This window comes from Cyclopterus lumpus, chromosome 9 (genome assembly GCF_009769545.1).
Source record: "Cyclopterus lumpus isolate fCycLum1 chromosome 9, fCycLum1.pri, whole genome shotgun sequence".
Lineage (NCBI taxonomy): Eukaryota > Metazoa > Chordata > Actinopteri > Perciformes > Cyclopteridae > Cyclopterus > Cyclopterus lumpus.
Genome location: NC_046974.1, coordinates 23,637,833 through 23,665,677, shown reverse-complemented (window position 1 = coordinate 23,665,677; position 27,845 = coordinate 23,637,833). Strand labels below are relative to the sequence as shown.

At 43.2% G+C, this 27,845-nt stretch overlaps 1 protein-coding gene across 1 annotated transcript in view; it reads left to right on the top strand.

The window, feature by feature from the left end:
* The window catches only part of LOC117736116 (transducin-like enhancer protein 4), a 33,118-nt gene extending 14,412 nt beyond the window's left edge, over positions 1-18,706 (top strand). Inside the window, exons 6-20 of the mRNA XM_034541203.1 lie at positions 1,143-1,217; positions 3,278-3,485; positions 5,224-5,240; positions 9,377-9,499; positions 10,812-10,865; positions 10,981-11,133; positions 11,409-11,541; positions 11,639-11,826; positions 12,356-12,432; positions 12,534-12,783; positions 12,894-13,141; positions 13,852-13,999; positions 16,067-16,217; positions 17,376-17,452; positions 17,709-18,706. Of these exons, the coding sequence (XP_034397094.1) occupies positions 1,143-1,217; positions 3,278-3,485; positions 5,224-5,240; positions 9,377-9,499; positions 10,812-10,865; positions 10,981-11,133; positions 11,409-11,541; positions 11,639-11,826; positions 12,356-12,432; positions 12,534-12,783; positions 12,894-13,141; positions 13,852-13,999; positions 16,067-16,217; positions 17,376-17,452; positions 17,709-17,816 (2,010 nt within the window). The 3' untranslated portion in view covers positions 17,817-18,706. The remainder of the gene's footprint in view (positions 1-1,142; positions 1,218-3,277; positions 3,486-5,223; positions 5,241-9,376; positions 9,500-10,811; positions 10,866-10,980; positions 11,134-11,408; positions 11,542-11,638; positions 11,827-12,355; positions 12,433-12,533; positions 12,784-12,893; positions 13,142-13,851; positions 14,000-16,066; positions 16,218-17,375; positions 17,453-17,708) is intronic.
* Positions 18,707-27,845: the final 9,139 nt, after the last annotated feature.

The window sequence follows — 27,845 nt, the reverse complement described above, 5'->3', positions numbered from 1 at the left end:
GTGATGCTCATCTCCCTCGGCAATCGCGAACGCTTCCGGGAAACTGACAAAGCAGCGTTTTGCGTTCCCGCGTTGAGTACTGTGTTCCGGTCCGTGTTCCGGTCCGTGTGATTTAAAAAAAAGAAGAAGAAAGAAAAGCCTCTGATTTGGCTGAAATGTCCGAGTAAAACACGTTAGTGTGTTGAATATCGGCTGTCCGTGCCACGTCTGTAAATCTTGCGGATGATTGATGGTATCGCTTTGGAAGCCAATGCGCACCGGGCCGGTGGATCGTTTCATGTGTGCGAGTCACGTTCAGGCGGGAGAGGTGAAAGCCCAACCCGGCGGTTGGGTTCATTTCCACGGCGGATAAGCCCTTTCTTCTCTGCCCCGCTTTGATGTTTAGTGCTTCTCCCGAATGAGTCTTGGCTGCTCTCCCTCCCCGTCCGGATCCGTCTCTCTCTCTCGCTCCGTGCCCTTTGGATGACTTTGCCCTCTTAGCCTGTCTGTCTCTCTCTGGTGATCTCTTGCGCTCCACAAATCTAGTAAAAAACATTTTTTTATCAGCTACACCACTCAGACGACTGACGACAGAACTGCATGGAATTTGTGGTTGTGGCTTTTCGATTGAAGGAACTGCATTCAAATGTCCAACGCATCATCTCCAGCACACGTTATTAAAGGCATGTTTGGCCTCTTTTTTTTATCAGTACCTCTTTTTGGCCTCTTTTTTGCTACTGTTCATCTCAGATCTTTGTTTGGTTTTCAAATTCTGCTCTCCGAAGGCGGATTTAACCGGCGAAACACGCACACACTTTCCTTTGTTCCTTTGTGAGTTTTACTGAACGCACTGTTTTTTTCCCAAATAAAGAGCAGCGATAACTGGGAGGGGACAAATTCAACCTGGATCTGGTTGGAGCCGGTGTACAGTGAGATATGGCACAGCTCACTCCTGCTACTGCACATTTATGGCTACTTTAAAGAGATGTGCAACGGCTTGTCAGGTTTTATAATCGGCGCGTTGCTGCGTGACGATTGCTAATTGTACGTCAGGCTGTGTTACAGTGTTAATGGACGTGTGCACTCGGGGACTCTTTTTTTTGAAGACAATTGATCTTCCCTGTCTGTCTGTCTGTCTGTCTGTCTGTCTCTCTCTCTCGCAGCATCAGCAGCAGGTGGTGCAGGCGGTGGAGCGCGCCAAGCAGGTCACCATGGCTGAACTCAACGCCATCATAGGAGTGGGTGTATTGCACGCGCATGTACGCACATGCAGTAATAGAATAGTTTTCAAGAGCTAAACTTAATTGTACCATTTAGTTGCAACAAGAATGATGAGTGAGGTTTTCTTTTGCGACATATTTCTACTTTTTCAGCTTCAGCGAGACTTTGACAACCTGTTTAGCCACCACCAATGCGTTGAGATACCGCAGCTTTGTCACAGGCAGGTGGCAACCTCCGGTTCTGCAGAGTGAAGCCAATGTGGAAGTGTCTTAAAGCGTGCATTCTCTCTCGACTCCTTTCGGTTGTATAGAAGTCTATAGAAAATGACTCTACTTCTCTCTTGATTTATTCTCTCAGTAAACATTGTAAACGTGAGTTTATGGTATCAGTCTCTAGTTTCAAGTCTTCTTCAATACAGCATGATGTTCATTTAGTAAATTAAGGTCCATTTAGAGTCAAATAGACCAAATTGCCAAGTCTACGTTCACAGGACAGGAGGATCAATGAAACTCTGGACTTCTCTCCAGGGGTCCGCTGTTCGTGTGTCCTAAAGTGCTTTTACTGCCTCAAACCTAACTTTCCAATTGATCTTCCGGGATTTTTTTTTTAAAGAGACTGCGTGTAGAGCGAGAACCAGGAAAGTAGTCAGTGTTTATGCACTTCCGGTTCCCTCGCACATTTTTCACTGTTTTTTTGTTGTTGAAATGCCTGATATATGGTCTGTGGTTAACACCAGTTCAAGAGATTATAACCATTTTGTTTTGCAACATAAAATCCGACAGTAAATCTTGTGAATTTTTAAGCTTTTTACGTGTTTAAAAAAAAAATGTTGTTTTGGCTAAATGAGGGTTACTGAACGCCATGACTCCAAAGAGCACATGCTAACGTACAGACATACAGACAGTGAAGCAAAGGCCACGGACATACAGACAGTGAAGGAAAGCCCACTGACATACAGACAGTGAAGGAAAGCCCACTGACTTACAGACAATGAAGGAAAGCCCACTGACATACAGACAGTGAAGCAAAGCCCACTGACATACAGACAGTGAAGGAAAGCCCACTGACTTACAGACAGTGAAGGACAGCCCACTGACATACAGACAGTGAAGGAAAGCCCACTGACTTACAGACAGTGAAGGAAAGCCCACTGACATACAGATAGTGAAGGAAAGCCCACTGACATACAGATAGTGAAGGAAAGTACAGAGACCCATCTGCTAAACGTGTTTCAAAGCCACTCAGACCAGGGAGCAACACGTCAAACATGGCAAAGCACCTTTCAGACAGACACCCCAAACTTTTCAAAGAGTTCAAAGAACGACAGGTAAGCAAATGTGATTATAAACATGATGCACACCCCCAGCTCACCCATATACAGCCTAACACAAGTAGCCTTAGCCTAGTTTGACGACCAGTCTATGTGATCATGAGGTCACAATGCACACAAGTGTACTAAATGAAACACAATTGATGCAAAATGGTGGAGCCTGACGGTGGATCTTGAGCTAATTATTTTTATTTTTAGTTAAAGAAAAATAATTATTCCATGAATTAAGATAAAATATGAACTCTACAATTGCTCATACTTATGGAAGGAACTATGTAGTCATCTGGTCAGACAAAAGGCCTACATAGCCGTGTATAATCAATGTTATGATGGCACCATGTAGTTTTCATTAATATCTTGCTCTAGGCTAATACTAATATTAAAGTGTTGAAAAAGCTCTGCAGGAACACGCTGGTAAAAAAGGGAACCATACAGATGTTTTATTTATTACTATTATAGATAAATATACCAGTATCGTATTTGTAGTATCGTATCGAATTTTGGTATCGTATCGTAAGTATGGGGTATCGTGATATTTATGGGAGGTATCGTATCAAAGTTATAATTTTGGTATCGTGACAACCCTACAAGATACATTACATACACACACACGATACTTTAAAAGTGTATTTTGAGGACACTTTATAATACTGGTATCACAAGTAATATCCAAGTAATGTTTCTCTCCGCCCCGTCTTCTTCTCCCATGTAAACACTAACGACTGCTTCTTGTGTGCGGTTCAGCAGCAGCAGCTCCATGCTCAGCACCTCTCCCACGGCCACGCCATCCCCGTCCCGCTCACACCGCACCCGGCGGGCCTCCAGCCACCCCTGCACGCCGGGGCCGGCACCACCGCCAGCCTGCTGGCTCTGTCCTCCGCCCTCAGCCACCAGCTGCCGGTCTCGCTGAAAGACGAGAGGAAGCACCACGACAACAGCGGCGAACACCCGAGAGGTAAGGCCCGCCCCGTTGTGTGAGTGTGTGTGTGTGTGTGTGTGTGTGTGTGTGTGTGTGTGTGTGTGTGTACTGTCGGTGTCAATGTGTTTCTGCGTTCAACACTGCTTCTTTATGTGTCAACGTTTTCATTTGGTTACTTCCCCCTCCATTTTTTAAAATGTAATACAAATATGAATTGTGATTTTGCTTAACAGTCGTTTCTGGGAATAAACACAGGAGAGGAGAACGTATGAGTCTTCAGTGCATACAGTATTAAATAACAACTTAATTAGATTGCAGTACATCTTTCCAGTTTTCTGATGGGTTATACATCTACATCAAGTCCATATAGCAGACTAAAATGTAATTTGGTTTATTTGAGATATTTACAACAGCCCAGATATATCATATCAATATGTAAAACATAACATTGTACAGATACTGAATGCATTTCAATAGGCACAAATACTAAAGCTTTTATCTTTTGTTCCATTAATGATCCCAAACTAATTTACATGTCTTGAATATTCAAAAATATGGATTTGTACCACTTGCTGATGCTTAATTGTTCGTAATGAACAGCAGTTGCAGCAATTAAAAACTGATCTGTCATTGTGCCGTTGTAATTGGCCTAAAAGGGAGCGAGACACAACCAGCAATGATGCCTCGTCTTCCTCTGCACACGCAGAACGCCTCAGATTCTCCTGCGATGCTGACTTTGAGCTTGAGCATTTAATTACAGCACTGTGTGTGTGTGTGTGTGTGTGTGTGTGTGTGTGCCCCAGCTCTTAATGACTCTGAAGCAGCATGACTGTGAGGGTTTCCTACACCACAGTAGACCCGTTAACCTTGCCCTGTATAGCTGCAGTGAATACACCTCAATCAATAACAATACAGGTGACCCTTCGCTAAGAAGAGAGAGGCAAACAGAAGGGTCCACAATATGCGTTTAAAGGATATATATCCAGGATGTCAAAGTAGAACCTTTTCCGGGTAACGAGTGTCACTATAAATATCCACGAAACCAGCCGGAAGATGAAGAACTTCTGAAACGTTTGCTCGAAAGTCAGTGGGGCAGAGCTGATCCTATACTATGATTTGCCGGTCTGGGCTCTGGGGTTCGGGACTAAGTGAATGGTCAATTCCTCTGAGCTGAGTTCCAGGGAATATGGGGATTTCTAAATGTGTCTTTTTAAATGCGTTTGTTCTCATTCATGCTGTTTCAGGTCTCAAATCGCGCAATTAAAAAAAAAAAAACACATTCACAAATTGCCGCAACATCCATTATCTTTGGCGATCAAATACTAACAGCTGATCATGTGTACATAGCATGCACACCTAGTCCATACAGGCCTATAGAAACTAGCAAATGGGGCCGAACGCCGTCTTTAGCAGCCTTTGGAAAAACACTACATTCTGTATAGCCAGCCAGTATACTGTTGTACATTTCACTTAACATGCTTCAGAAAAGAATAACATGAAAAGTCTGAGTTGATGTACTTTTAGCTTTAACTGGCATTAATGATGCCTCATCATCATCACTATCATCCTCCATCATCAGCCTTCTCCCTCTTTCTTCCTCTGTGTACGTAATATATATATATATATATGTGTGTGTGTACGTGTGAGCTTTCCTTTCCCCGTTTTTTCTTTTTTCTTGTGTCTGTCGTTGCTCATGCATGGGTTGCACTTCATTAAAACATGAAATGCCCTAATTAGTCTTTATTCTTCTGTCTCCCGCCCTCCGCCTCCTCAGACAGAGACTCGGTCAAGGTAAGGCCTCCCTTTCTCTCTCTCTGTTACAAACTCATGTGTTTTATTTTTATAATTAATAAATAATGTTAAGTTCCTTCATCAGGTCACACAATTTCTTCTCCCAGTATCAACATTCTCCACCAGTAGCCGAGGGCTAATATTTGATATCAAAGAACATGAAGTGAGACTGATATTCGATAGCTGCCCTCTAGTTCACAACCGTGTCAACTGAAGGAATACTTTAGTAGAACAACTCTTATCCTTATTGGTTCGGTTCTTCACAGACTCTTATTGTTTGTTTTTGTTTGCATTAAGATATTATAAAACAAAACAGGATTATAATTAATATTTTAAACAAATCTAAGTATCGTTTTTAGAGCAGCAACAGTAATGTTAACAACAGCAAAGTCACTAATATCTCAACGGAAACAAATCTAAAAAGTAAAAGAAAAATCAAAAATATCGATACGTTCCACCGAAAAGTACCGACGAAAGAACGGATAACGAGTTGATCGATTCTCCGGTCGTTCATGACTTGACTTAATTTTTAGTAAAATTATGGCATCAAAATGATTAAAAATGTTGATCAGTATTTTCATGCCTCCGCGTGTCACCGTGACCTCATGTCCATCCCTTTTTTGTATTTCTTCAATTTTGGAATAAACCTCAACTTGCACTCAGGATTAACTGATTTTATAACATGGAGGTCAAAGGTCAATGTAACCGATGTCTAATTGGATAAAATTATGGAGCGGTGACATTTTGGACGGACGGGGATGTAAACCTGCAACTGGACTGGTTGGCAGAGGCGGTAATGCCGGTAAAATTGTGTGACTCACCATTTAAATAAATATTATTCAACAACGATGGGAATCCACTGGCATTAATGGATTTCATCCATTAATTTGGATGCCATAATTAAAATCAGACAATTGGTATCGTGTGAGATAGCGGCCACTTATGTATTCCACATTCACCGTAAAATAATAAATGTTCTTTATTTTTTATAAAATATTCTGAATTTTGGGAATGGAGAAAGAAAGAGAGAAACAAACACGCACACACACACACACACACACACACACACAAAGCACACGTCAGACTGGTGAAGGAAGCGGGCAGTTCAACAGAGCAACATCACATCCAGCACTTGTCGTAATTAGTCCCTTAAGCTGAGATTCTTCCCGGGGCAAACATTTGGTTTGTTGAATACTCATTGAGCAGATTAGCATTTCTTTATACCGGCAGCCCGAGCTCTCTCACTCTCTCACTCTCTCACTCTCTCTCTCTCTCTCTCTCTCTCTCTCACACACACACACACATGCATGAGTTTAGCAGATTGTGGGTGTTCTCTGGTGTTTTGGAGGGAGGTGGAGACGGGTGGAATGTTTAATATGTTATCTCCTGCCCCCCCATGTAGTATATCCTCCTCCTCCGCACACGCAAACACACACACGGCTGTGGGCGCCATGATGGGTACGATTAGCACTGTGTGCTTATGTCTGTGTGTGTGTGTGTGTGTGTGAGGTCGTCAGAAATCCGCGGAAAAGATAGAGGGACCAGAATGATGAATGCCTTTCATTAGCGCCCTGTGAGAACACACGCAGCCAACAGTCATTTCATGAAACCAATAAGCCCCTTGTCAGTGGTCTACAGTTGCCTTGGCAACCGTCCACGGGGTACAGTGTGTGTGTGTGTGTGAATTGCATGAACATCTGTGCCTTAGCGTCCTTGGCGTTAAGGCATGTTAGCCCACATGCCTGATAGAAGACGTCTGTGTGTGTGTGTGTGTGTGTGTGTGTGTGTGTGTGTGTGAGTGTGTGTGCTCGCACGTGAGCATTCGTATACAATCGTTGGCAAACAACACAGTCTATTGTGTTGGTCGTGGTGTGTTCAAGGACTGCACCTCCTCAGGCCTTTCAGAGGCACTTATGTAATGAAGCTAATTGTTTCTTCCGTTGCCGATGCCACCCTTCTTTTGTGTGCATGTTTGTTGAATTCCCCTTTTCAGTCCACGGTGGGATGAATGGAGGTATGCGGTTTTGGAGTAGTTGCAATTAAAGGATTTTCTATTTTTCTTAATGCGATGATGCTAAAACACTCAAGGTGTCTCAAGGTGTCCTTGATTATGTTCCGTACTTCAGAAAGAAACGGTGGAGAATGATTTCCAAATGAGGCTTCCATGGTTCCACCGACCTCTAGAATGAATCTCTTGTTGAAGGTAAACAGCTTGATGTCAGCGTGGCCATCGCTCTTATTTTTTTTTGTCTTTCTTTTTTCCCACCGCTCAGCTACCGTCCGTCTCATTTGTTAATGTTGGAATGCTCTTTTAAAACAAAGAAGAAGAGGAAGGAAAGTCTGCATACAGCGTACAGTCCACACACACACATACAGTATATATATATATATGTATGTGTATGTATATACATATATGTATGTATGTGTGTGTGTGTGTGTGTGTGTGTGTGTGTATATATATATATATATATATATATATATATATATGTATATATACATACTGTATATGCATGTACATATATATGCATCCATACATATATATGTATATACATATACAGTATGTATATATACATATATATATATATATATGTGTACATATATATGTATATATATGTAGAAACATATATATATATACAACGACGACGGCGGCGGCGGCGGAGACCAGGTCCACTCCTTCTGTTCTTACCTTTCACATTAAGAGCCCGAGACGTATACACTGTTTACCAGAGGGAACTCAAATCCACTTAAAGGAAACTCAGTCAAATAACTTTTAGTATCTTAGGCTGTACAACCGTTTACTTCAGACAGACTGAGAGACTCTGCTTGAGTCTTACAGCTTTTCAACTTTTCAATGACTTTATCCCTCTTAAATTAGTTATTTTTTCTATATGCACTGCAGCCCCAGCATCCATCTTTGAGGACTGTTGGCCTCGGCCTTCATGGCAACCGGCAACAGCATTACGAGAGAGCTGGGCCATTCGGGGCCACTCATTACGAGACAGAGACAGCAAAGTTTTCAACTGTAATTGAGCGAAACAGTGAAGGTTAGACGTATTGTGACTCGCGGAATCAATTTGAAAAAAGCGAGGCAAATATAATTATGATGTGCCGGTAAATTAATTGCTCTTGCCCTCAACCCCCCCCTGCCACAGTTCATTCTCCACAGTCGCAGTGCTTGTACCGCCGGCAAGGAGGCCTCCGTTTGTCTCCGCAGTGACGGTAATTTGCCTTGATGTTTTTCAAAAAGAGTTAATTTGCAGACTTATTAATCTAATCAGACTGGAGGGGGGGGGGGCTCAACTGGATCTGTCTCACTCAAGTTGAGACACCTGTGTGCACACACACACTGACATCTCAACATTGTTTGCACACACCGAAATGTAAACAGGTGCAAGACCACACGCCCAACCTTCCTCCTCCTCCTCCTCCTCCCTCCCACCCCCCACGGAATCTTCGTCATCGACACTTGCGGCACGGCAAAGGGCAGCGGAAAAGGTTGCAAGCGTGAGTTAGTGGAAAGGTCGAGTTAAAGGTCCTGTTTTTTCTTTTTTTCCTCCTTCTTCTCTCCGTCCACTGTGCGTCGGGCAAGGAGAGCTTCCCAATGAGAGAGAGGGGGGGGGGGGGATCAGCAGGGACGGGGCCAGAGCGAGAGGGTTTTTTAGCATGTTTAGTTGACCTTATTTTGATCTTTGCCTCTCAAAGAGGATTAATCCTTCAGCGATGGTGATTAAAGGAATGGCCGCATTAGACTTTTCCATGGAAATGTTTCAAAAATAAAGTTCAAGCTGCGGCGGTGGCGGCGCCAAACCCCGTGAAAGTCCACAAGGGGTTCAGGGCTGTCCCAGCTGTCAGATCGTGAGGGTGCTTGAGGGCTCTTTCGCCAGACATTTTGAGCCCTTTATTAACACTTAGTCCGTAGACTTTGCCCGAGGAAATGTACCCACAATTCACAGCAGGTGACATCACAGTGGGTTTACCAATTGAAGCCCAGAGGTGTATTCAATTTACACAGAAGGATTTAAGGTTACATTTACAATTGTTTTGTTTTGACAAAGTGGGCTAATGATTTGACAGTTACAGTTTTGAAGTATATATTTTTTTCCAATCTCCAATCATCTGGTTCTTGTCTCTTCCAGAGCTCATCCGTGTCTCCCTCGGCCAGTTTTCGGAACCGCGAGAAGCACAGGAGTTCGAGCGATTACTCCTCCGACAGCAAGAAGCAGAAGACGGATGGGAAGGAGTTGGCCTCCACGCGCTATGTGAGTCAGCACAAATGTTCTCTCTTCTGAATCGGACCGCCGTTTTGAGGTCTCCACTTTGGCATTTTGGCCATCGCTATCTTGTCTTTTTGTCCGTTGGCATCCTGGCTTTATGCAACCAGAAGTATAATGCAAAGGTTGGCATTTTCCAATTAACTTTCAAGAAGTAAAAAACACACCGTGAAAAGGTTAAAGTCAGACGAAGTGACAGACAACTCAACTCCGTGGTCTCAACCTGTCAATCACAAGGTAGACCCACCCTATTGCATACCCTCCTTTATGGTGTATTTGACTCTAAATGGACCTTCATTTACTAAATGAACATCATGCTGTATCAAAGACATACAATCTGACTTATTTTTGCAATCAGAGGAGTCGCCCCCTGCTGGCCAGTAGAGAGAACGCAGGTTTGAGGCACCTCGTTGCCAGACGCATTTCGTTTTCGGGTTGATCGTGGTCAAAGTTCACTGACTTCACTTAACACCATTAATCAAAATGTTCATATGCTAATTGTGACAATTTCAAGAGGATCAAATGATGAAGTGGTGCCATTTTGGACAGCCATGGATGTAAACTGCAAGTGACATAATGTGACATAATGGAAAGGCAGAAGTTCTTTATTGGATCGTTTTGTGGTCATAACTACACATGCTTTACTTTTGGCCAAAATTGAGTCTAGGCTCAAATATTCAAACTTTGAGAGAAAAGTGAAAGCATTCTAATTCAAAATCGGCAACAAAACGAGGGCATGAGCCACATTTAAACCCACACTTTCTCATTTGTTTTCTCTCTCTCTTTGTTGTCCAGAGAAAACGGACACGTCAAAGGGCGTAGCTTGGACATAAACTCGACTTTTACGACTTGTTCTCCAGCCAAACGAGGCATCTGGAGGATACGCAATGGAACCATTTGGACCCTTTTATCTGATCATTAAAAACCTGCAAAAATACAACAAAGAGTAATGCCAGAGGATCGATTAAAATAGTCTTTGTGGTCTTCTTTTAGGGCATTAATTAAATCCTTGATTTTTTTTTTTTATGAACGTATGTGCAATTTCAATTTTAATGTCCCATCAAATAAATAGAATGGATTTGAAATAAAAAGCACCAATCATCTGTATTTTTTTTTTTTACTGTTGGAGAATTTAGGTTAATGAGAAAGTGGCATACAGAAGGCATTTTCAAGCTTTCCTCCATTTTATCCAAAATAAAACAACGCGACACACAAGAAATGCACGTGTTTTCACTATTAGTTTGTCTGTCTAATACAGTACAAAAATGTCACGTGCGTGTCCTCTTATGTGTCCCATCAGGAAAGTGAAGGAGAGAAGAGCGACGACAACTTGGTGGTGGACGTCTCCAACGAGGTACAACGTTTGTCCAGCGGCGGCATGTCTTTTATTTTGAAAAGGGAAAAAAGAAAGAATGATAAATTAAATACACCTTTCTGCTCTCATCTTTGCACGCGCTCACCCGCAACAGGATCCAGCGTCTCCCAGAGGAAGTCCTGCCCACTCGCCACGGGAGAACGGGTTGGACAAGAGTCGCCTGGCGAAGAAGGACGCTCCGCTGAGTCCGTCCTCCGTCGCCTCCTCCAGCAGCACGCCTTCTTCCAAATCCAAAGAGATTAATTTGGTGAGTCATCGGGGGAAATCACAGCCCACTGATCTTCCTGTTTGTCATTTCTCAGGGTAGTTCTAATCTATTTTTAGTAAGTACGCAAAAATCCTGTTGGTAAGAAGATGATAAACCCTGGATTATAGCAGGTGCGGAAAGCGCTCGACACATAATACATCTGTTGGGACAGTTCCTGTCTTATTTGATGGTTCTGCTTTGAATTTGGAAACGGCTCTAAAGCCCTCCTGCAAAGCGATGCTTAGCCCTGTGTTTAAACCTTCCTCGGGCTGCAGAATGAGAAGTCCACCACACCCGTGTCCAAGTCCAGCACCCCGACCTCCCGCTCCGACGCCCCGACGCCGAGCAGCACCTCCACCCCGGGCCCGAGGTCCGCGCCGGGCAAACCCCCGGGAGTCGAGGCACTGGGTGAGCGCTGCAAGCGGAGCACAGCACGCCTCTCATGTTCTCTCTGACGGCAATGTTCGCAACTTGTGAGACCTGTGTTTTTTATTCTTCTTTGTAGCTCCTGGTCTCCGTACGCCGCTGGCGGTGCCCTGCCCGTACCCCAGTCCGTTTGGATTGGTTCCCCACCCGGGAATGAACGGAGAGCTGAGCGGAGCCGGGGCCGCCTACACCGGCCTGCACAACATTTCTCCTCAGATGAGCGTGGTGGCCGCCGCCGCAGTGGCTGCTTACGGACGCACACAAGTGGTACCCGAGCACACACAAACACAAGTACAATTCAGTCTCCTTACGTGCAACACTGTTCCTTTGAATCAAAATGAAATCATGCATTGTGTCATTTAAGCATTCTAATAATTTCCCTGCTTTTGCTGCTCATTCCAATTATGATTATTTTAAATGGGATTTTTCTGTTGACACCAGATGTGTGATCAGAAGAAATAATCTTTTTTTTTTTTTTTGAAACGGCCCTAATCATACGGAGGACTGTGGCGCGAATGACTGTGGGCGGCTTACAGAACTGTTATCTTTGGTTGGGTGCTCAGTCGTCACTGATTGAGTGATTTTGCAGGACAAGAACATCAAGATGTAAACATGACGGGATGTCTGGGTTACACCTCAGCAACAGCATTGGCTATATTGTAGCCGTCAGATTGGCTTCTCTGCTGAGTCGTTTTTTTATCCAGAGACATGAAACCGGCTACAACAGCTCCGGTTTTGGTATCATTTGCTTGTCTATGGTTGGATTGTATTCTAAACTCTTTCTCGTATTCTCTAGGTGGGATTTGATCCTCACCACCACATACGTGTCCCTGGCCTTCCCCCCAACCTGTCAGGCATTCCCGGTGGAAAACCGTATGTTAATAAATCCCAATATTTTTTTCCTTTTTTTCCCTCCTTTTTTTACATTTTGCCCATACCTTTTTCCCCACATTTTCCCCCTTTCTTCCCTCCAGGGCCTACTCCTTCCACGTGAGTGCCGACGGACAGATGCAGCCCGTGCCTTTCCCCCCGGACGCACTCATCGGCCCTGGCATCCCGCGTCACGCGCGCCAGATCAACACCCTGAACCACGGGGACGTGGTGTGCGCAGTCACCATCAGCAACCCAACGCGCCACGTCTACACCGGAGGCAAGGGCTGCGTCAAGGTGTGGGATATCAGTCACCCGGGGAACAAGACCCCCGTATCCCAGCTGGACTGCCTCGTGAGTGCACCGACCCCTCACATGCACGCACAAATGCAGAACATGTAACCAGCTGACGCATTAATGCTGTTTTAATGACAAAACTACCTCTGTGCGTCTTGTCCCATCAGAACAGAGACAACTACATCCGCTCCTGTCGGCTGCTTCCCGACGGGCGGACTCTCATCGTCGGGGGCGAGGCGAGCACTCTATCGATCTGGGACTTGGCCACGCCGACCCCGCGGATCAAGGCCGAGCTGACTTCGTCCGCACCCGCATGCTACGCTCTGGCCATCAGCCCAGACTCCAAGGTCTGCTTCTCCTGCTGCTCCGACGGAAACATAGCCGTGTGGGATCTACACAACCAGACGCTGGTCAGGTATGGATGGATGTGAATGGAAATAAAACCAGTTATTAAACTGTAAATGGCTACAACACCCAATGGCACCCAACCAACTTCAGAGTCCAGAAGGCCACAAAGGATGGTCAACCTCTAAAAAGCACCAGAGGCATTGGGGCCCAACTAAAAAGGCCCCAAACATCCCTAGATCTATTATGAGGTTCTATTCTAACTCACGTTACCCCAAAATGACGAACGAAAGGCCCACAAAGCCCTTATGTATCATACTTTCTGACTGTGTTCTTCTACAGTACTTCAAAACGTTGTAGTACTATCTTTCCCTGAGAGAAAAGTTGCTGCCTACGCTGCAGATTCCTATTTGACAAAAAAAATTAAAATACATTGCATTAATATACAGCTGTCGGCATTGTGTCCGATTCCAAGGCTCCACCTTGAACAGACTAAATTAAATCAATTTAGGAACATTGTGCAGATAACGCCTCTCTTTCCCTCGTCCCTTGAAGTAAACATTTGAACGCAGGACTTTTGCTGTGCAGTATTGGTGGTTTTACTAATGACAATGGATAATTTGTTGATTTTCCGGAGAAGGTCATTGTAATTCACTCCATTCGTGTGCTAACGCAAATGATGTCTGGAAAACTTTGGCCACCAATCTTGCAACCTGAAGCCTTTCCTGTCTTTTAGCTTCTCTCCCAAAGATGACGCGTCCTTTCGATTTTGATCCACAGGCAGTTCCAGGGCCACACCGACGGAGCCAGCTGCATAGACATCTCCAACGATGGGACCAAGCTGTGGACTGGAGGCCTGGACAACACAGTGCGGTCCTGGGACCTCAGGGAGGGACGGCAGCTGCAGCAGCACGATTTCACCTCCCAGGTACATAAGACCTTCTTTTTTTTAACACACACAAACGCAACCATTTCCAATGATGCTACACCTACCGCCCCGTTATAAGAGCTCCAACACAAACTGCTGTATGCACGCTAAATGTGCACGTGGAGCGTAGTTTGTGTTGCAGAAGAATGGAACTAGTACGCAGGTGTATGCCGCATGTAGGTTTGTTTTTGCGCCACTTTCATTGAATTTTGTAATTATTTGGTGATTAAAGTAAATGCACAGGTTGTTGCAAAGCTTGCATCTCAGGACAAGTCACAGTTTGTGTGATTACACATTCTGGTTTTGCTTCATTGCAGTAATTTGCAGGCTCGGTTCAGAACGTTTAACCCCACCTTAAAGGCCAGACTGAGCTCTGGTTTTCAGCACGGTGCTCAAATACCTTTAACGCTAATAACACTGGAGGTTGGATAAATTTTTTTTTGGGGTCAGGAGAAGAGTGACAATAATAGACCATTACTGCAATCCCCCCCCAAAAAAGACCCATTTAACAATCTCCGTGTGCACGGGGAGGAGGTGGGTGTGCGTTGGAGAGAGCTCAGGGAGGGCAGGGCAGACAGGGAGAGACATGGCCAATAGAGTGCTCATTCTAGCCACAAATATATGTTCTAACTCCTTCAAAGCCACCCCAAATTGGCAAAGTAGTAAAAAATTAAATAAAATGGAATTGTGTTTACCAGGTTTATAACGCCATCAGGTGTCTTCATCATCAGAAAAAAAGATGTTGCATGATTTGTTTCAAAAATGAGAATTTACTAAATCATTCACCCACCTCATTTCCCGATGCGTAATTGCTGCTGGCAGGATATGTTGCGTACCTAATACGATTTGAGAAACTGAAAAAAGCCATCTGTTTTGACAGATTAGGCTGATGATGGAGTAGAAAAGCGCGGCAACGGATGTTTGCCAGCACCCATAGATATGTTAATATCAGTGGCCACCCCCGCAGACAAACACAGTCTCAAGAAATAGAGCAGACTAATACTAGAGACTGTCTTGTGATGAGGTGAAACTGGCCACAGCGACAATCAGACCCTGGGGCGTAAAGGTGGAGGGTGATGGTGGCCCCTTCCCCACTTCGCCTTAATTTTGACCTATAAAAGTTACTGACTGCATCTTGCACGATTGTGACGCTATCGCTCTGATCAGAGTGATAGGTCATTTGACTGGTAGGCTACAAAGGGAAATGGTGATTGTTGTTTGCGGTTTAAAGTGACAACACACAACAGTAGGGCAGTCAAGTGCTGCTGCAGCTCACCGGGAAGAGAGCGGACGCAGCTCTGGAGACGGATGGACGGCCGGCTAGTTAGCTAGGTAGCTTGTCCTTCTCCAGAGTGGCGGGGAGGGAGGCGGAGGGACCGCTGGACCCAACGCTGCTGCTGGCCACGAGATGGCTCAAAGGCTCATTTTCTGTAACCAGTGTGGCATTAAAGCATGGCGGATATAGCAAGCTAACTAACTAGCCAGTTGTCTGCTAGTTAGCTAGTTCCACCAATGATTTAATGCTATTGGTTCGACAAAATTAGCCGAACAAAGATGTCGTAATGTCACCACTCCGCTGCTCGTTTTAGTCTTCACACACTGCAAAAACCTCAGCCTCAGTGAGTCAGCAAAGTCAGTTTAGTTCATGTGGGAGTTAGCCCGTGACAACAATGGCACTGGCAACAATAGACATAAAAATGTCCGCCACTTTGACCTTCCTGCTACGTTGCTTTGAATGGGAATGTCCGTTCTATTTCTATAGTGTTGAAAAGATCTGTCCACAGACCCGACAGACAGAAATATAAACACCTGACAAAGTACCACCTCTGTGGTACTTCCTGCTACAGTAGGTGTCTCCAGAACCATGATGACACACACACACACACACACACACACACAGACACAGACACAGACACAGACACAGACACAGACACAGACACAGACACAGACACAGACACACACACACACACACACAGATCCACAAGCTGTTGCGACAGAGATAATGTTTTCTATTTATATACACGATAAGAGGTATAACTACCATAACGGTTTGGGTTTCCGCTGCAGATCTTCTCACTGGGCTACTGTCCAACGGGCGAGTGGCTGGCAGTCGGGATGGAGAACAATAACGTGGAGGTCCTGCACGTCACCAAACCTGACAAGTATCAGCTCCACCTGCATGAGAGCTGTGTGCTCTCCCTCAGATTTGCTCACTGTGGTAAGACTCACAAACGCGTTCCTGTTAGGGTTTATAGAAAAGGGCTTAAGGGAAGGGGAATCGATTAACGTTCGCTAAATTCTGTGTGAATAGATGATAACTGTAAATTAAGCATACATGGAGTGATATTATGCAGGAGGAGAAATTACAATGTTGTATACGGTTTATGGTGCTATATGTGAGTAACGGATAGGAGAATGTGATTCAATTTGTCTGCTTTATGTGGGAGACGGGATTACAAAATGTCCAATACAAATGAAGGTGATTGCCAGAGGAAGCATTGCACAGATTTGTCTGAAATCATAGTGGACCAAGAAAATACAAGCCAATAATGACTTTTAAGATTAGGACTTCAGGTCAAGCTGGAATTAGCCAACAAGCACTAGTATGTTATTATGTGGAATTAATGTCATCAAAAATGATTTTGATGTTCACATTGTCAATACTTACTGGTTAAATTCACTGATATGACAATGTCCCCACATTTTCATTTCGACTGACCAACTGGTTCCTTCTTCTTACCTTTCGAAATAAAAGTCCTAGAGGTATACACTGTTTACCAGAGAATCAGAATTATTTATTGGCCAAGTACGTTGCACATACCAGGAATTTGATTCGTTGAAAAGGTGCATAACACCCACATTCACTACATTTATTTAGTTACTTAATTATTTATTTAATCTAAAATAGCTAAACAGTATCTCAGGCTATACATCAACTCAACTCAGACTGCCAGATGGTAGGTCCTCTGCCTGCGTGAATCTATTAGAATTTTTTCATTTAAAAATTGCCGCAGCTTTCACAAATTCCCACCACTGCTAGTATGAATAGTTTTGATGCATAATATTTGCATTGAGGATTTTCGTGTCTTTATTTCCACAACCCATCCCCGTCGTTGTTGAGATAGCGTCAAATACTTCGGACCAGATAATTATACACATTCAGCTTTATTGTGTCAGTGACCATTTCCATAACTTTTTATTCGAAAGAAATACATTTTCAGATATAAAAAAAGGAACTGTCAACTTAAGTGCCATTTACAGTAAGTGTTGGCTTAACCACCACTAATCTGAAGCGCTCACTTCATTGAGACGCATATCAAATTTGGAGCAAAGTTCCCTTGACGTTGCCTAATGCGGTTTTTGTCATCCTCTGCAGGTAAGTGGTTTGTGAGCACGGGAAAAGACAATCTGCTCAACGCATGGAGAACCCCGTATGGAGCCAGCATATTCCAGGTAAGCGTGTAAAAGAACTTACTGCAAGTACGTGAACAAAGGCTAAGCACGGCGCCGTCTAAATGTACTCCTTACACACACAATGTTGCAGAAAGGGACAGAGAAAAGTGTCACACACATACACACACACACACACACACACACACACACCCTCACACTCACGCACACACATGGCCCTCTCTTGGCTTTTTTCACCCCCCCTCGGTCCTCATGTGCACTGTTCACATGTCCACACCTCTTTTGTTCCCCTCAACAGTCGAAGGAGTCGTCCTCCGTGCTGAGCTGCGACATCTCCATAGACGACAAGTACATTGTGACGGGCTCCGGAGATAAGAAGGCGACCGTCTACGAGGTCAACTACTAAGAGGCTGAGGCTGCGCTTTCCCAGCCTCTACAGCGCCTCCACCGTCTGTGTACAGTTTTTAACATGTACAAAAAAGGATTTGGGTGCAACCAACCAAACTTGAGTCTTTCTTGGCCCTTTCTAGCTGGTCGTGGATCAAAACGAACAAGCGGAACCAAGCACAGAGATTTTTTGTTCCTCCTTTTTTCATACTGAGTGGCTTTCTTTGTTGTCGTGAGGTTGAGTGAATGTCTGTGTGCACTGAGTCCGGAGAGGCTGCTGTTGTTACCGTGTTAGCTCGATAACGTTCCTTCACACTTTTAGGCCTGCTTTTTATTTTGTTTTATTATTTTCTTGCACGGACAAGCGGCTACAACATGAGTGTCGTCGTGCACATTCTTGCCTTCGAGCTTGGTGCAAACCTGATGGCGTTTTGTTACAAAAAGAGACCAGAACAAGACACCAGAGATTTTTCCTCTTAGAATTTGGCACATCATAAAGACACTTAACTAAGAAAAGTTTGCACGGGACGCAAACAGCGGTCCCCTGGACAAAAGTCCTGTGTTTATTTCACCCGCCCTGTGCTCTCTCTCTCTCTCTCTGTTACACTGGTCAGTTGCTCTGACCGTCTCATGATGGATGACGCGGTGGGTTTACATCGAGTTTGCTGAAAGCCCTGTGCGTTGCATTCAGACGCTAAAGGTGACGCTGTGGGACGACGAGGGGCACTTGCCTAACGATGGTATTTGACGAGTTGGGATGGGAGACTGGGTTGTAATACCTCATACCAAATTGGTCTTTTTACTGTTATGTTTGTCAAACTCAGTCAAATCAGCATTCCACGTTTGAAAAACATATTTTTGTCCATCAAAGTTTTTATTTATTATCCGTCATAATTGTGAGGCGTGTGTTTGTGTGTGTGTGTGTGTGTGTGTGTGTGTGTGTGTGTGTGTGTGTGTGTGTGTGTGTGTGTGTGTGTGTGAGCGTTGAACAAACCAACAAACAAGATTAGCCTCAGAGCCCTCGCTCACTACCACGTGACCTTTGCTATTGGTTCTGCCTCCTAAGTTGAGACTCCGGACACTGACTGGATTCTCTGTGTGACAGATTTCAGTGAAACTTTTATTGGTGTCTGAAGGTCCACCAGCCCTCCTCCATATCCTGCCTGGATTTGTTTTGGACCAAAAAAAGTGGTCATCGACACGCTGGTGATTTCTCTTGGATTTTTGTTCTGTTGGCTTGTATGAACAACACAGTGCCTTTTATGCTGCTGCGCTTCTGACTCGTCCCCGCTGAGTGTTCACCAGCACCGAGAGGAAAGGTGATGGATTTAAAGTTTTATTTAAAAAAAAAATTAAAAATAATCAGTCATGAGTAAATGAACACCAACGGTAACCCAGATGGTCCGGTTTGTATCAATAGTCTGTTGTCCACTCTGAAGTAATCAGGACCAAACTCTTCTGTGTGTCGCACGTGAAATACACTTTTTATGGCTGCTGCTGCTTCAGTCCGTCTGTTTGAACCAGTAAACCGAAGCTTTTGAAGCGACGATATCCTCTACTGTACTTATTCTTTCCGCTTTCCAAGCTTCGTTCTTGTTCTCGTTGTACATCGTAAAACGCAGCATATCAGTCGTCATCGGCAGAGAAGCAGATCCCTGCTAACACGGGAGGGGCGGGAGCTAAAAAGTGGCCCAAGAGCTGTTCATCGCCTGTAGCCCACATCATTTCTGTCTTACTTTTGTGGTCCTTTATTAACGTTTCAGCCACCGCAGTCATCCTCTCCATTCCAATCCCGCCATAGGAGAAGGGCTTCTTAGTGGGTCCTTAGGATGTGTGCAACTAAACGTAGGCCTTATTAGTCGGTTTTGGTAAACACACAAAAAGACTAGAAAACATTCCTTAAAAAATATTATATTTTATGGCCTTTTTTTGCGCCTGGCTTTTTATTTTGCACCCACGGTCAAATTTGGTGTGCTCTTGCTCGTCTGCTAACGTTGTGTTTCGGCGTCACTGCGGCGTAACTTGTTTTATTGACAGCTGATTGGCTAGCGGGATGTCCGTTCATTCGATCGGATCAAATTGAACAAAAGGTTAACAAAACGACCTATCAAACATATTTACATATTCTCTGAACCTTCAGCGAGCCACTCGGAAACGGTTAGCGATCTAGCGGTAGCGCTCAAGCTACTTGTTGGAGACCTCTACGTCCTGAGCTAAACCCCCGCTTGAAACTTTAAACACTGATTCATAACGAAACTATCCGGAGGCTCATTTTTAGGTTAGAAATTTAGGACATATTTATTTGGAGAAAGCACACTCTTCTTCAGTTAAACGCCCAGGAGAAGCCTATTAAAAGATGACGTCTTTACAATATAGATATCATTTTTTCTGTGTGTGTGTGTGTGGCAGACGGATCTGTATTCCAGTAGAAGAAACTACTGATTATAACCCCTCTGCTGTGAATGCAAAGGGGCCTTTTTGCAGCAAAGCCAACTGCTAAGTGACAAAGTCCAATGTATTTGATACCCTAGGGGCCCTATGTAAGATATTACACTGTACTGACTGATTATATTTGTAATTTATTTGACATTGTACACTTGTTTTTTTTCACAGTGTTCGCCTTATTCTGTGCTTTCGAATTAAAATGACGGTTCGTCGCTCGGCTGCGTTCTTCTGCTCTTGAATGAGTCTGTACTGAATAACTTGCTGTGCAACCTACGCCCATTAGTAGTGAAAAATAAATAAATACAAAGTACACTTTGGTTCTACCTACGCTATATGTCAAGAGTCGAACCTCGATGTTTCTTCTGATTGCTACGAGTTAGCTGGCTAACATGACTTAATACAGACATGAGGTCACGTGCACTAATGATGTGCATAGCATTCAGCTTGATGAACTCATGAAGGTGGTGCAAAATTGCTCTCTCTTTTTTCTAGTCTGTGGTTGGTTTTATTAAATTATTATGTGGAATATTTTGTCTCAAGACTTTCTGAGAAGTTCCGCGACGACGATTCTTTGTCCAGATGTTGAAGAAAAAGTGTATCCAATGGTGGAAGAAGTACTCTGATATCCTACTTAAGTCACAATGGCACGTGGAATAAATACTCTGTTTTCAGTCAAATTCATTCAAAATGTTACTTAAATAAATTACAAAATAAGTGCTCCTTATGCAGATTGAGCTATTTCAGAATCATATATCTATTCTAAAATATTTCATTATAATTATTGAGGCATCAATGGTTGAACTGCAACTGGTAAAGACGGGTCTATTTTCTAACTTGTAACTTCCCCCTGGGGTTCAATAAAGTCTCAACTTAACCTATCATAATGTATTTGTTGATTACATTTTGTATCATCATTAATCAGAATTTGTAAAATATTTGCAGTAGTCAAGTGCAATGTTTGCCTCTGAAATTAACTGTAGTCAAGAGAAGAGAGTAGCATGAAATGTAAAGGACAAGCACTTCAAAATTGTACATCTTACCACTGAGTGTCTGCGTTTCTGTGACAACTGACAAAACATTTCGTTTAAAGGTACATTTCGAGTTCTGTCAACTCGCCCAGCTGAAGAAAATGACCTTGTTCTTCTGTGGTGTTACAGTGCGCATCAAAGAAAAATTATCTCTATCTTTAAAGAATATCCATGGCATTTGATCGTCTGCCAGAAATGAAAAGTGGATTGCAGGTGTGATGGACTTATGACACAGGTCCACCTACAGTCAGTGACAGCAGATTCCTTCCTTTCTACAAAAAGAAGTATTCAATATTTATAACACAACACTGAACTTGTCCGCCGGTTTCCATGTATTTAATTCCTCAATTCACACATTTGTGCACGGCAACCTGTTAATGGACTCATAACCACCTGCCTCTTTCATGTGCATGCCCAGGGCATTAATATTCTAATGCTTTCCTTGACAATCTAATACAACTACCGCACAATTACACAAAGGCTACAGCCACAGCAGACATTCCTTTTGTGTGAGAGGTTGCGAACCTCCTGCCCTTGAAAGAAACATGCAGATCTGTCTTGTGACGAAACTACCAGAGCGAGAACTTTAATTTTAGTTTTTCCTTTTGATTTGTTTCCTCTTTAGCTACTGACACATCCTTCTTCCCTCACCTTCTTTAAACTCCTAAACCTGCCTCGGAATCCTTGCTCTACTTGAACAGAAAGCAGAAGCCTCAATGTATCGTATGCACTTCATACCTTCTGGTGTTATTGAGTTCAGTTCAATGACGGTAGTTTCAAAGTATTTTTCCAACTTGTATTGTTTGTTTTTCTTTATTTGGAACCCTATTAACTGCCACAAAGGGAGCAACTACACTCTTAGAAATAAAAGTGCTAACTAGAACCATATTAGGTTATTCGGTGTGTCCCCATAGGATAGCAATTTTTGGTTCTGGATAGAATTTTTTTTTATAAAGATTCTAGGTAGAACCCTCTGAAAGGGTTCAAAGTAGAACCTTTATAAAAACAAATTCTATCCAGAACCAAAACTTAAAAGGCTGCTACCTAGAACCACCTGTGAAAGGTTCCACCCAGAACCCCTTATTAGAGGATCTATGGAAAATCCTTCTATGGTGTAATGGTTCCACCCAGAACCCTCTATGGAGGTTCTATCCAGAGCCCATCCTTCTCAGAATACTAGCAAGAACCTGGGGCTTCTACTGACAATCCTTTTATATTCCAAGTGTTTCATCTAGAACCCACCCAAGGGGTTCCACCAAGAATCTTCTTATATTCCAAGGGTTTCATCTAGAACCCACCCAAAGGGTTCTACCAATATCCCCTTTATATTCCAAGGCTTTCATCTAGAATCTAACCCAGGAGGTGAACTCCCTTTTCTATCACCAAAAGCATTTCATATTCCAGGGCTTATTTGGTGCAACGCAACCCACAGCAATCATGGTTCACAAGCACAGTTTTTTAGGGTGTTTAGGTCGGCTTTTCGACAATCCTTGAATAACTCTTTCCCTAAAAAGGTTTCATTTGAAGAAAAGTGTTAATAATAAAACCCTTGAAAACCCTTTATTCTAAGAAGGGTTCTTCAGAAGCAAATGTTTCTGTGGAGAACCTCAGCCTTTCAGGAAGAACCCGTATGGAACCCGGAACTCTTCCTCATTATCTTTTTATCTACATTCAATGTAACCTATCACAAGCCTGTATTAGAGGATGATATGATCAACACTTATATCACAATAATTATCACAATTAATCGTCTATGTCCTCTTTAAATCATAGTGTGACAAACTTTTTATCCTGAAAAAAAAGCTCTGGACTTTGACTTGCAGCTGTGAGGTAGGCATACTCCACATATATGAAGTGAGCTGAGAAACAAGTGTGGCATTTTAGTACAAGCTAACGGGTCAACGCAACCCTCCCATTGTGAACGTGCTGCGTTCACGTGGAGCACAGCGCTGGACTGTTGAAGTGGATTAAGTGATGTAATCAGAGGACTGTGGAGGAGGATGCTCCACCATTACAGTGAATGATACTCCTGTTACAGCTCTCCAACCGGAGCTTCAAACAACCAAAAGTGGGAGAGAAGGAGGAAAGGTGGGGATGCAACGTGGGAATGAGCCAACCCTACTTCAACGTTTTATACCGAGAGCACTTGCGGCTTGCAAATTGCCCAATTTCCTGACAGACATAGAAGTTGGATTAAACAAACAGGCCACACGATAGCCAGGTGGCTTTAGAATGTGTTGCATCGCTTTGCTGGTAGATTTGGCTCAATTTGGCTAAAATGTACCTTAACACAGCGACGGCTCACTTGGATGTTAAAAGTACAGTATGTGTGTTTGAGACCACCGATGTCCAAAAACCTTCATGACCATGTTTGCGACCTCACAGTCTGCTGGCGTAATGTTTGCAAAGTGCCACTTTACGGAACCATTACAATACTCTACCTAACTTCAGAGCACTGTGAGAATCGCTCTTAATGAATTCACTCTCGGAGCTCTGACGGCACACTCTGGAGTCTCCTGAAGAGGATCGTAGCAGAGTGAACATTTGCTGCAGTTCCGAGCGTTCAGCACACAGCTCAGAGCAAAAGCCCTCAACAAAGAGTCCACAGGCATGTAGCCCAGATTGGCAGGCTTCGTCCTCTGGGAATCATGAATGTCTGGACAGCATGTTGTTGAGATATTTCCGTCCCCAGTGGTGGACCAACACATTCTTATTCCCAACTCGTCACATACTGTCATGGCGTCGCTTTCTAACGCACTGGGTTGCCCCGCGTACGGTCGCAGTGAACACACTTAAGCACTTGCGTAGGTTTAGGCAACAAAACCACTTAGTTTGGGTTGAGGCAACGCAACCTCTTTGAGTTAAGAAAAACATCTTAAGTATGTAAACTTAAGGTTTAGACAACGAAACCTAAGGTTTCTTTCTTTTTTCTCCCTGTTAAAGTTTTCCCTGTATGTGAGGGCGGGAGAAAGGATGTCATATGTGTACAGATTGTAAAGCCCTCTGAGGTAAATTTGTGATTTTGGCCTCTACAAAATAATACAATTTAATTGAAAATCCCTTAGTTAGGTTTAGGCAACACATCCTCTTAAGTTTAGGAATAACATCGGGGTTGGGCTTAAAATAAGTATGTGAACTAAGGTTTAGGAAACAAAATCACAAAGCAAGGTTCGGCAACAAAACCACTTAGCTTTAGGAACAACGTGTTGGTTGGGCTTAGAAAAGTACATAAACCTAGGTATAGGAAACAAAACCACTTCATAGGGTTTAGGAAACACATTATTGTTGGTCTTAAAATAACTACTGTATGTAGGTGGATAAAACATAAACTAAGGAAATGTAAACAACTGAACATACCCACAGAAAACACGTCATTAATATTACTAACGTAACTTAAAAATATCTCAGCACCAGTCTCGAACAGCGGCCTCCTCCTCTTAAAACCAGAGTTTGCTAATTGCCATCCAAGCAGTTCATTTTTATCAGTAAAATAAACTACAAATGACTGCAGCATTCAACATAAACCGTGTCAAATGCTGATCCTGGAGCAGTTAATGCCCAATCCAAACCAATCTGGGTGGAATCACTACATCAGCAGAGCTTTCTGGCCCTCTAAGGACAGCTTGAACCGCTTTCTAAAAGTGCTTTTTCTCCAGTACCAGTCGTAGTTGCTAGGAGACTTCTTTTTTTTAATACAAAACTTTAACACCCGATAACAGGAATGGGTAGGTTGGTGAATAACACCATCCCTTTTCAGCAACTACTGTGCTTTGATCATAAAAAAATAAAAAAGACCTCAGAACTTGTAATCATTGATCATTCTTTTGATGGGATACACACAATGCGAGGAGACAGCGGTGGATGTGCTGCTGAGTATTGTTACTCTTTTATTCGCTTTAGAAGACACCTTCTGCACAAGAGAGACAAAAGGGACTAGAAATGCCGAGATTTTGTTTCACTTAAATAATGAACGTAGATGAATCGCTATAACATCTGGCCGCCGGTAACGGGTTGGTTTTATGCTCCCTGACTACACTGCAGGCAACTCAGAGACTTCTAAGCATTACCTTAACCGAGGATCAGAGAAACAAATAGCAATCGAAGGATCATACTTCAAGGTGTATTTTATGGAATTATATCACAGTCATAAGCCTATGCTCTTTTTTACGGCCTTGTGTTGCCTCTGAACTCGCACCACTCCTTGTCGTGTCTGACTTACTAATATCTCCCCTCATTTCTCACCTTGCCAGCCTCATCATGTCTGCATTGGAGAGAGAGGGACTGGACGCTGGTACATCGGCAGAAGCACGTCCATCAGCTTGTGTGGGGGAGTAAATTCGACGGTGGTCCTGTAATGAGATGAAAGAGGAGCTTTGTACTTTTTGAGCGCTTCAAAGGGATATTTCTCACAACAACCGGTGCTTCTAACAATTCTACTGCCCTATTACAGGACTCATGATTAATTCATGTCCCCGCCATCTTAACGAGGTTGTGCCCGTTAGTGGGTTGTAGGGGTTGTAGAGGAAGGGGGGGGGGGGGGGGGGGGGGGGGGGGGGGGGGGGGGGTGCACTCTGCCGTGCTTTGACATCCTACATTCAAGGCTGTGTCACACAATAATGACTTATTTGAGCTGTTGAACGAGCATCATTATGTCTTTTTCTGAAAGAAAGGGAAGGGTGGGAGACTTTAGCTCAGCTTGTATAAAGACAGAGGGCGTAATCGTGGATGTGTGCGTGAGTGACTGAGGGACACTTGAGCGTATAGGGCTTACATTACAACCTGTTTCTAAGGGGAAAGGATGGAGGATGCAGCTTTTCTGTGCACAGTTCAACCCAAACTAGCAACTAACGCAGTTTTAACAGGTTTCACTAAATAAAGTTAGAAAGTTCCCTCTAGAGCCTCCTTATGATGAGTAAACTGGCCATCATGTGTACAACTGACAGAGTGCCCCTTTAACTTGAATTCATCTCCAGGCTAAGACTGGATGCTCAAACGTTTCAAATGCTTCCATAAAATACCTGAGTTTTAGTACAGACAATAAAACCTAAACATTTGTTATATACTTTGAGGAATAGAGACATCATTTCTACACTTCCCCTTTTGTCATTTAACAACAACAACAAAAGTAAAATGTTGTCCAAGCAGCACTCCAGGAACTGTGGCAACATAAAATACTAAAACTGACCAAAACCTGTGCAGTTCAATATGTATCAGGTTGAGCTGCAAAAAAAATTAATATTTGAGACTTTTGCATGATGCGAGATTGACAACTAAATAATACTAAAACACGATAATAAAAACAAAAAATACACCCTTTTAAATCCTGTAAAGTGGCGTGGTGGCTTGACCCCGATGATTTCCCCACAAATTTCTTGGCCACATGCGCTTACTTTCCTACTTTTTCATCCAGACCTTGTGTGCCTTTTAACCACTTTCCTTCACTCCACTCCCAATCATTAAAATATGTTATGCCTCTATCTATTCTGTCACTTCAGCACGCCGCGGCAGCGAGAAGGGCTCAAGGGGTCACGGCAAAGTAGTGAGAGCTGGATGAGTGAGAGGGTTCAAGTTCGTGCGGAGAGTGGAGGATTGTGCGTTTCCTAAGAAAACAGGAGCAGCCATTTGAGTGGAGGTCATGGACATTTCTATGCATGCTGACAGAATGGGTGGAAGCGTTGGAGGAGAAAGGCCTCTCAGAACAAAATTACCTAAAAGCTCTTGGTTTTAGAATGCTCTTCAGCCTACTCTGCCAAAAGTAGTCTAGTTCAAATAAAGCACGGGGGTCAGAAGGGTGTTTTTTAAAAAGCTTTTAGGCTAACTATGATTCTCACTTAAAAGCAACTTTAGTTCCCATTTCTAAAAACGAGACAAGGCCTCTTCTCTGTGTCTGCTTCCATGTTGTTACAGTAAAATAGAAGGTTTTGTTTGACACCTTTTTCCCCCTTTTTTTTTTAGAGACTTCTGATATGTGTATGGCTTTATTCTTAAGGTTAAAACTGCTGCTCAAAACTGCACCTATGGTTATAATTTTTTTTTAAAGTAAAATAGTAATACTTGAATAATACATTTTTTTCTAAATGTTTATTTATTTATGTTTGTTTATGTTTATTTATGTTTATTTATATAGTTTCTAGTTAGGAATTGTTTTTTTGGAAAGTTACACACACACACACACACACACACACACACACACACACACACACACACACACACACACACACTATGCATTGATTTGATTTGTGCGTGATGCTTGTCAAATCCACATGATGGCAGTATGGATCTGTATAATGATCTCTATTTTCCTCTTTGTGTCTTTGTTTCCATTATATGAACACACTGCAATTTCCAACTGAAATGCTTTTAAAGTAATATTCTAATAAAATTATATTTAATTTCGAATTACAGAAAAAATACTTTCAACCATTTAAATTTTTTTAATTGAGCTTGAGTTCAAATTATTCAAAGATTTGTATAATATTATTACAACATTTACACAACTGAGAAAAAAAGAAAGAGTCGTAGGTTTTGAGCTACACGGTTTGTAGAGTTAGCAGGTGGCGCTGGAGAGCTTCACG